A 10,399-nucleotide genomic window follows, 5' to 3' on the forward strand; every position below is an offset into this window, starting at 1 on the left:
TGGTTTATATGGCCTTGTTTTAAGCTGAAGTGGATGAGCGAATGGATGTTCCATCTGTATTTTGTAGTAAGAGTATGTTAAATATTTCCCAAGTTGCCCCATTTAACTTGAGGGTAGAGTTAGCTTTTGTCACTACTGTTCACAAAGTGGCTATCTGAATGTTAAAATACAGATGCATCCCGAGTCATAAGATCAGTATGCACCATGTTATTATAGTGAGGGGCCTAGCTGTATTTTAAACTTGGTGCCATATCTCTCTTCCCATCCCATGGCATTAATGTTATCTTTTTCCTCGTGTATTTCCATGTGCTGAACATGAGCCCAAATATTTGTTTGGTAGATACTACATTTGTCTATTCCAGTCAAGTCATCTTCCTCCACTTGACACTAACCAGTTCTGAAATCTGTTAATTATGGAGGCTTCTTTGTAATAGTAACAGCCATTTGAGTCATGTAATCTACTTTGCATCAGTGGTGGATTTGTTTGTTGAACACTCAATCATAATTAATAAGCATACCTTCCTTTTGGCCCTAAGTTTTTGTGCATGTGCTTAAATTGAATTCATATAATTTTTACAGGATCTACAGCATTTGCCTCGTATTCGAGTGTATTTGAAAGTTGAGAGAAGGAATTCTGATAGCAATTCATCTGAGATTTCCAATGGTTTTAATCTGAACATCAGAGTGGAAAAAACAAATACCCATCATAGAACATCAAGGGCTTTTACTCCTCGGTTTCCCAAGGTACCAGCTTACATTGTTTGATGGTGGATGATCTATAGTGCAACAAGTTTTGACAGTCATTCTTACAGGTAAAAAATGAAGCATGGTGGCTGGTTCTTGGTGACACTTCTACCTCTGAATTATATGCTTTGAAGAGGGTGTCTTTCTCAGATCGCTTGGTGACACGCATGGAGATACCATCAACTCAAGTCAACTTGCAGGTTTGCACATATTCTTAACTGAAAATGCTTTCTGTCTGTCCCTTGGCAAGTGCTGCTTATTCAGTTACTTCTGAAGATCTGGTGAATGGTGGTGAAGTTTGAGAGTTTACTGTCATTATTTGCAACCTATGAGCACAGTAAAAAGAACATATGATCAGTAAACAAAGGAATATTCTGATATCTTGGCTTATTGATTTTACCATTCCTGTGTTACATGAAAAGGTCATGCTTCATGTTTAGGCCATTTTACTCGTGATGTCTTCTATTCCATCTGGAATCTCCTTCTGCATTATTTTAATATGGAGTGGCTTCATTTTTTTCAGGAGATGAGGCTGATTCTGGTTTCAGATTGTTATTTGGGGTATGAACAAGAGTATCCCATTGAATAAATTGCTTAATCGTCTAAGATGAATCTGATTTGACTCTTGGGAGCGGTTGATTCTCTGCTGTATATGTGTATACACAAATGTCTCCTTGAAAAGTCCGTTTAACTGTTCTGATAATGTTTGAAGATCAGGGCAACTGTGTGATGAACATCTTTTCATCCTATTTTGCCTCTTTCCCGTCCTTTTTTTGTCCACCTCATTGCTGGTTTCAGCCAATCCTTTTTGGGCCATTTGTTGTTATTATGGTACAGGGCTTCTCATCTCATCCTATTTTAACCTCTGGCCCCCCATTTTTGTCCACCTCAGTGTCAGTTTTAGTTAACCTCGTAGGAATGTGTTAGGACTGGGGTGAATTGCTGTTTACTATTGTATAAGGCTTTTTGTTGAAAAATTGGTTCATTAAAAGTTGTAATTATTTAGCAATGCAGCACGAAAAATTTTACCCTTCCACTTGTATGGCAATTGGCATCGGCAACTGGAATAGGACTGTCCACTTGTATGGCTTTTGCAATCGTCAAATGGAACTGTTCAAAGAAACCTTAAAGCCTCATTTGGAAAGGAATTTTCTACCAAAAAATTTTTATATTTTTTGTGAATATATTTTTTAATCATTTTTTTACATTACATATTAAATTACTACAGTATATTTTCTATAAAAATTTCAAAAAAATTACAATCCAAACATAACCTAATTTGTGGAAGTCATAGCTGATCACTACCCAGAGGGAATTGTCCAAGGAATCCCCAATTGTAGTAAAGTCATCACTACTCTATCCCCTTGGTTCTTCCCCACCAGGCCGCCACAACCACTCACATTTTTTTTTTTAAAAAAAAAAGAAGCCCTGATTTATCACCAAATTGGGATGGTGAGGTTAGGTGTAAACTAAGGAGAATAACGTTGAACAAGCAGCTGGGAAAACTGGCCAATCTTTTTCTTGGATAGTAACAAGTAAAAAGATAAATAAATGGTAATTGCAACTACAGGCAATGCTCAAATTGTTAGTGAAGTTCTAAGAGGTGATTAACAAATTTTACATGGCAAGGTCACTTTATTTATGACTTAAGACGTGACAAGAAAAACATTAAACATTACATTATTCAATAAGAAGCGATACTTCTGTGGATTTCCTACAATTCTTAGCAGCAGCAGTAGGGTAGTCGTTAGCCAGCATCTATTTACAAGGACTATCCAAAGCCATTGTCATTTACAAGTTAACAAGTTACCTAATCCCATTCTGAGTCAAAAAATCCCGCGTCTTTCATCTCTGAATAATATGCATTATCTAGAAGCCAATCTTCTTCCTGTGAATAGCATTAATAGAGGGATATTAAATATGACTGAGCCTCGCACAACGTCTAAAGCAACTCCACCAAATAGAGAGCGCACAATATTACCTCGAAAAAGTCGGCCAGGAAAGTAACATACAGAAAAGGAAGATAAAGCGAGTGATAGCATACGACAGAAAAATTGTACAGCCTGTAAATAAAAGGGAAGGTTTTGTAAAACATTAAATTTCAGTGAGCTATGTCAAATTGGAATACAAAATTTTCTACTCGATTCCGAAATGATACTTTACCAAAGTCCAAAGCCAGCACCAATACCAGCAAATCCGCATGCACATAATGCTATTGCATTAAAGATGAACAACATAATAACATAATTATAGAATGCCGGTTTTGCTGCAAGATTTGCAAGAAAAAGAGGGTATAGATTATGTTAGCCAAAATGAATCACAAAAAAAAAGAGAAGAAGAAACAGTGCCAAACACTAGAAGAATTAGACTTACGTGGCAGCTTATCTCTCCACTTTGAATAATGCACAAACAATATATAAGCATAAACAGCTGAAAGCACTAGTCTGTAGGTGAACCAGATGAACCATTTTCCTCTATGTGTAATTTCTACATCAATGAATAGTGGAACCCCAAGTCCAAATATACATATTACCTGCCAGGAAAGGAAAAAATTTAATGGAATGGTAGTGACAAATCTCTTCTTTCTTATTTTTTCCTCATTTCTAATTTGTTAATCTGGAAGCTACATGCACGGGTTCAGATACTCAAGTACAACAGTGCAATAGTAAACCCTTGAAGGAGGAAGAGGGTAAGACGATATCAGGATGGATTTAGTGATGATAGTAGAATTTGAAACCTTTGCAAGAAGGAAGAGGTAAGCAGAATGAGGATAGAGACCCATTATGTGGCATAACAAGTCTAGTTTTAGCTTAGAAGACCTATTATATGGCATAAGCAGACAAATGAAACATAGAAGCTGTATACACCATATGAAAAAAGATAACTATGCATTAATCCATCTTCCAAGCCCCTAGCTCCTAATTGCAATGTCAATAAAAAGAATGGCAAAAAAAAAAAAGGCTTCCGAGACATCCCAGCTGAAACCAATGTGGCAAAAGGAGTAATCGTATCTAAATAGATGATTTAAAAAAGGGGCATGCTTACATTGTTATGTTTAATTTACTAGAGTGCAGAATATAAAATCGCTCCTACGAGATTCGAAATCCTCATCTGCAAACAAGTATTACTGGATATATTGGACAAAGCAAGGGATTATGAGTCTTTAGAAATGGAAATCCATCATAGGGTACATAATGTCGGGTCACAAAAGATTGAGCGAATTCAGACCAAAATTATTTGCCTTCATTTTTTTTGCACCAAAGTGCTCAATATTTTTTGTTTATTCCCCATTTTCCTTTATTTGGTGAAACTAAAGCTGTATCCAAGGGGCAGAGGAAAATCCATTTTAACAAGTGACCTGACATTGCAATTCCACATCAATACCAGGTTCATGAAACCTTCACTCACCGGCTTACAGCCTTGCCGACTCCCGACAAAGTGGGTCAAAGTGGATCAAACGCACAATTTTGTAAATCCTGACAAAAGTTGTTAATGTTGTGTCTTGTCCTCTCCCTTCCATTTTTCCCCATCTGTACTTTGTCTGCCTTCCTTAGTTGTGTGTACTGATATATTATATACTTCCAATTTGGATCTTTCTCCTTGACCATAGAGCTCTATAAAAGTGCAAGAGACAGATATGCACCCATATATCTTGGTAAATATGTGAACATATCTAATTATAAGCTTTTATTAAACTACTTATTGATTGTCGTTATTTTTGAGTGAATTTTGGAGAAGCAGGTATCCTTAATGGGAAAATGGAGGACATCAGAAATTTCTCTTGGAGGATATCAGAAGTTTCATAAGCCTGACAAAGATAAAAGGGGAAAAATATTTCTTTTGGGGGGAGGAGAGTGAAGCTAGACAATGAATGCCTGAGTAAGATGAAAAGAATCACTAATTAGCAGTCACACTGAAGAAAATGAATGGGAATTCCTTTATGAAGTATATAGTGAAAGGAGTTGTTTGATGAGAAACAAATAAGTGTTACCTTGACAAAAGCATCTACACCAACAATGGCACCCGAAACCATGAAAGTATGTGCTAGAGTCTCCAAGCCACTAACATAATTGTCTTGAAGCAAAAAAGCCACTATGCTAATTTCCAGACACAGCAATAGAGAAGCTGTGGATAATGACAATAGGTTCCATGCAACATCTTTCTCAGGAACACACTGCCATACCTGTTATTTCATAATCATTTAACTCAACATTTGAATACATAACTTATAAAACAGACAAAATTTTCTCCCATAATAACACATTAAGAGAGAAGATCTCAAAACCAATTACTTTGAAATGATCAAGTCACCCGCCAACCATGCAGGTAAGAAAAACTCATATTAAAGGCATAAGTTACACCAGCGACTTTTATTAGGCTGCAATAGAGTTTAACCATTTGAAATAAATTTTGCACAAAATAGTCATATATCCATCTACATTCACCTCAGGAGAACTAAAGACAGAGCTTTAAACCAAAAGGCACAGAGAAACAATACTAAACTTATTTGCAGACCGTACACTCAGTTTATGGCTCTACAGACTTACTTTTCTGTACACATGAGCAAGCAACCATTTTCACAAAACCAACAAAAAATTTCAACTTAATTTAATGCATAAAAGTTTGTATAGTTCATCGTGTAGGCCAAGTTTATTAATTAAATCAAAAAGTTAATCCCCAGATAAGTGTCATGTCACTAAATATACTATCTTTATCAGGTACATCAAGACGAACTGGCAGACTCCGACTCTAAAACATGCAAAATGATTTTTTTTCCCTTTATTTGTCTTTAGCAGTTCCACACTCTTAACATCATTAAAATCCTCATAGACAGAAAAAAAAAAAAAAAAAAACCTTCACAGACAGACAGATAATTATTGAACTCACCCGTTTCCATTTTCTCATTAACACAACACAAAATGGTGACCAGAAAAACAAATTTATCAACTATGCAAATTAGCAGACCGGCAAGGATGCCAATTTCACTGTCATCACCAAATTGACCAGCACAAGTTCTAAACTTTTTCCAATAACTATCAAGAAAAAACATTAAAGAAAACGAAAAAGGCAACCTGAAAAGAGGACCAAGTGAGATTAAGAACAGCAGCGGACCATAGGAGAACATAATACACAATCATGACGTAAGACCTGCCATGTCCAAGCTTCTTGATATTCCGCTTCGCCTGAAACCCTAGGTACGCTATAAACAACGCCGACGGCACTACAAGAGCCGCGTTATGCCAGAATCCATGGCAAGAGGAGGGAGAGGAGGGAGAGAAGAACAAGCCGTGATACCCCCGGAAGATTATATATTGATGATCCCCTTCGCCGGCGTCAGCTCCTCCTACCGGAGCGATCGAGGAGATTCCCCTCAATTTTGACATTGATCATCACCGGAAATTAGCGAAATTTCAACAACTAATCAATTAAAGAGCCCTAATCTATATATAAAAATGATATTACAAATACTGATTTTTCTCAGCCAAAATAAAAAAAAAATGACGGGGAATTAAGTGGGAGCTTTACTGGGTGGGTTGGGTAATGGAACATGATGAAAGGAGAGAGTTGAGGAAGTGGTTAACTACTCAGCTTCTTCTGCACCTTGCAAGACTTTTAAAAATTGGAAATATTTATAGGGTTTATTTGCTTTGTTAATGTTTTTTTTTCCCCTGAAAAGTTTAAAGTTTTATATTCAAATGTAAAGTTTTAAAGTTGTATCTCTTAATTTTTTTTAATTGATGGATATAGTTCTTTAATAAAAATCTAAAAGTTGATAACAAGATCGAAAAATATTTTAACAATTGTTGTGTCATTGGTTCGAATAAGAAATGTTAAGATGATAATGAGATCAAAAAACTCTTTAATATTAGTGTGTCAATGGTTCGTATAAAAAATGTTGAACTAGTTAAAATATGATTGAGATTATATTTACTCTCCAAAAGTGAATTATTTAATATTATATTTTAAAATGGGTTGCAAATTATACAAAAAAATCATGAGATTTTTTAAAATTCGATAGTACCAAGTGAAATTGTCAAAAGAAGAGGTTTCTAAAATTATCGATACTTTAATCATGGGAAGGTTTCTGAAATTATACATTATTTATTTACCACCTCTAAATTGAATAAGAAGTAAACGAAAATGTGTGCTTTTTAGATATGGTAATCTGTCTCAAGTTCCAATGGACTACCAATATTCCAGTGGACTACCCATACTCCAGGGATATGGGGCACTATAGGTTTACTAATTTTAAGGTTGGGCCTAATATGAGACTAATCCCATCTACGCCCAGCAACAATGGGAATTTTTGAGACATACTTGGATACTCATTGGGACCTAAATATCTCATCAAAAATTTAATTTTTGTGCAAAAAAACTCCTATCCAACCAATTTATAGGCCAAAAGTACACCACCAAAGATACTTCAATTAGTTTTTTTTTTCAAATCATTCCAACTTAAATATCTATCCCAAGTTCCAATGGGCTATCCATACCCAATAGAATTATAGGCTGTATGGATTTACTAATTTTAAGGTTGGGTCTTATATGGGACTGATTCCATTTACACCCATCAATTAATGGGAATTTTTGAGAAATATTTGAGTTCCCATTGAGACCTAAATACCTCACCAAAAATTTAATTTTTGTCCAAAAAAAACTCCCGTCCAACCAATCTATAAGCCAAAGGTATGCCTCCAAAGATACTTCAATTAGTTTTTTTTTTTTTTCAAATCATTCCAACTTAAGTATATGCATGAGTTTGCTGCTCTATTCTTATATGAAGAATTTTTTTTTCTACATTAAGGTCGATTTGGTTTTATAGTCTGGTACTAAAGGATGCAATTATCCTATAAGATGGTATCTCTGAGATAAACAACTATGTCAAAAAGATACTTCAATTAGTAGTTTTTTTTCCAATCATTCCAATTTAAGTACATGTGCATGATTTTGCTATTCTATTCTTATATAAAGAATTTGAGTTGCTATTGGAGTAATACCATTTGCCAATTCTTTCAATACTCATTAGCCATTCATGTGACGCCCCGAAAAAAAAAAGAGTTTGAGAACCCGGAAATTTTCTAATTTTCTAGGGTTTATTTTTTTTAACGCCCGCCTTTTCTACATTTTCTTGATTAGAAAAATTTCCCAGATAAAGTTTATGAGCAAAAATAGTTTTAAAATGATTTTTCTAATATCGGTTAGTTTTTGAGAAGTAAAGAGCGTATATCGGACGTGGGACCCGCTAGTGCGAAAAGTTCGGAAAAATTCGGCCAGTTAGGTTAAGTTTTGGATACTGGGTTTAATTTACCGGATGTTAAGAGATAATTAGAGGTTGCTTAGATGGTTAATGATGGAGAGACAAAAGGATAAGTGTTACAATTAAAAGGTGCTAGGTGTCGCGACCCGATTGGAGTTGGACTTTGACTTAACTTTTTTACCTTTACTAAATACCAAAATTTGACCAAAAATATCCCATTTCTTCTTCCTTCTTGGCTGAACACTTGAAAGAAAGAAAGAGAGGAAAAGTTTCATCTTCAACTTCAAATCCAAACCAAATCTTAAGTTCCAACCATTGGAAACTCAAATTACTCCATACAAAGTGCTAGTTAAGGAAGATTAGGAACTTGAATGGAAGGATTTTTGGAGGACAAAGCCTAAGCTCCTACCTTTCTTGTGGTTTTAAGGTATTTTGCCAAGAACATCCTCTTTATTTCAATTAATTGCTTATTAGTGGTTTTTAGTTGTTTTAGATGTTGTTTTGTGGAAGATTAGCACTTGAATGCATGAATTCCAGATTAGGCTTTCACTAACCCCTATTCTGCCCGTTTCTGTTTGACCAGGTTAGAGGCCGAATTGGCCTTAGCACAAAACATGAAAATTGTAGAGAATGGTGTTTTCTAGTTACCTGTAAATTTTCAGCTCAATCTGAGCTCGGTAGCCTGTGAAAAGACTGAAATACCCCTGCTATCCTGTTTCTATCCGAGAATAGTAATCAGCTTTGGTAATTGGGTAGTTTGACTGGGAATACTACCGATTTGGTTGTTGATGTCTTCTTAGGAATTATACCCTTGTATCTTAGCTTTCTAATAGCTTTGGAATTACCTGAATTGGAGTTGTGTGTACTGAGATATGAGTGAATAAAGCAGGACTGCTAGTTGATTTCTGCAGTGAATTTCGAACTGGAAAATCTGGAGTTGTTTTGGAACATTTGACCTAGTTAGGGTGAGAACTGGACTGAGTGGTCTTCATGAAAGTTGTAGGGAATGATATTTTAGAGGCGGCTACAAAATTTCAGGTCAATCGGAGTAGTGTAGAATGAGAAAAGTCGAAATTACTATTGCTGTTCTGGTTTTACCCGAAATGGAGAATTGCGCCTGTAATTGGTTGTTTTGGCTGGAATTGCTTCCGAATTGGTTGTTGGGGTCTTCTGATGAAATTTAGCCCTATTTCTTAGCTATCATCTGGTTTTGGAATTTCTGGATTTGGACTTGTAGAGCCTGAGTTATGATGTTTCCGCTAGAATGCGTTTTGGTGAATCTGTTTTACATTTTTGATGTGGTATCTTGCATTTTTGACCTGTTTGCACCCAAAACTGGGTTGAGTGACCTTCTGTAATATTGTAACCCTATCTCTTAGCTTCGAAACGGTGTATCTTGCACCTTCATCCGACAATCATAGCGCCTTTTGAACCATTACCGCAAAATGACGTCAAAACCTGTTTTTCTGGTTTTGAGCTTAACTTTCATTTCCGGACTTTTCCTAGCTTGACTTGTCTTTGTACTACTTGGACCTTGCTGAATGGCTATTGGATGAACTTGTTGTTGTGTGTGTACCTTTGGGACTGGCTGAGGAAATAATGAAGCTATGATGGCTGGAAAAGTAAGCAAATTTGGGGGAAGTGCTGTCCGAAGTTTTAAAGGGTTTGATTGCATTGAGTTTGTGATCTAAGACTGGGATTTGAGCAAGGCAATGTTATATGATTAGGGCTGCAAACGAATCGAGCCGCTCGCGAGCCGCTCGCGAGCGGCTCGAGTCAAGCTCGAGTCGAGCTCGAGATTAATCGAGCTCGAGTCGAGCTCGAGCCAGCTCGAGTCAACCTCGAGCTCGAACTCGAGCTCAGATTATTAAGCTCGTTAGCTCGCGAGCCGGCTCGCGAGCTTGAGTATATATATTTATATATATTTTTTATTTTTATTTAATAATAAAATTACGTATATTATATATAAATATATTTTAATTTTTTATTTTCATAGCGAAATTACGTATATATCCTTAATATTTTATTATTTATTCAGAAAAAAATATTATTTTTTTTATTTTTTTAAAAATAAAATAATTTTTTTTTATTTTTTTCGAGCTCGAGCTCGAGCTCGAGCTCGAAAATTGCCAGCTCGTCGAGCTCGAGCTCGAGCTCGAGCTTGGTAAAATTTAGTCGAGGCTCGGCTCGATTAGGTCAAAACTCGACTCGACTCGGCTCGTTTGCAACCCTATATATGATGGATGATTTCTGAGTCATGGAGGTGAGTGACCCTAAACTGTTTCCAAAGTTACTTATGAACCGTTTATTGCATTATTTACTTGATTGCATATCATGAGTGCTTGCATGTGGCCCATGACATGTTTTGGCTTAAATGAGTACTTGGAATTCGTGTGC

The 10,399-nt window shown here is 36.0% G+C and overlaps 2 protein-coding genes across 3 annotated transcripts in view; one reads left to right on the top strand and one right to left on the bottom strand.

Annotated features, from left to right (window-relative positions):
* The window catches only part of LOC113739167 (DExH-box ATP-dependent RNA helicase DExH14), a 46,910-nt gene extending 45,130 nt beyond the window's left edge, over nucleotides 1–1,780 (top strand). The window contains exons 47-49 of one of the 2 annotated variants that reach the window (XM_072046224.1): nucleotides 580–744; nucleotides 813–944; nucleotides 1,268–1,780. In XM_072046224.1, coding sequence (XP_071902325.1) covers nucleotides 580–744; nucleotides 813–944; nucleotides 1,268–1,333 — 363 coding nt within the window. In that variant the 3' untranslated portion in view covers nucleotides 1,334–1,780. The remainder of the gene's footprint in view (nucleotides 1–579; nucleotides 745–812; nucleotides 945–1,267) is intronic. The other variant, XM_072046225.1, reaches the window with a different exon arrangement.
* A 571-nt stretch (nucleotides 1,781–2,351) lies between these two features.
* Nucleotides 2,352–6,348, bottom strand: LOC113738575 (protein CANDIDATE G-PROTEIN COUPLED RECEPTOR 2). The gene is made up of 6 exons (XM_027265819.2): nucleotides 5,817–6,348; nucleotides 4,736–4,927; nucleotides 3,118–3,277; nucleotides 2,908–3,010; nucleotides 2,726–2,807; nucleotides 2,352–2,632 (listed from the first exon to the last, which is right to left on the bottom strand). The coding sequence occupies exons 1-6, from the start codon at nucleotides 6,126–6,128 to the stop codon at nucleotides 2,555–2,557; spliced, it is 927 nt and encodes a 308-aa protein (XP_027121620.1). The 5' UTR covers nucleotides 6,129–6,348; the 3' UTR covers nucleotides 2,352–2,554.
* Nucleotides 6,349–10,399: the final 4,051 nt, after the last annotated feature.

The sequence above is a fragment of the Coffea arabica genome, chromosome 4c (genome assembly GCF_036785885.1).
Source record: "Coffea arabica cultivar ET-39 chromosome 4c, Coffea Arabica ET-39 HiFi, whole genome shotgun sequence".
Lineage (NCBI taxonomy): Eukaryota > Viridiplantae > Streptophyta > Magnoliopsida > Gentianales > Rubiaceae > Coffea > Coffea arabica.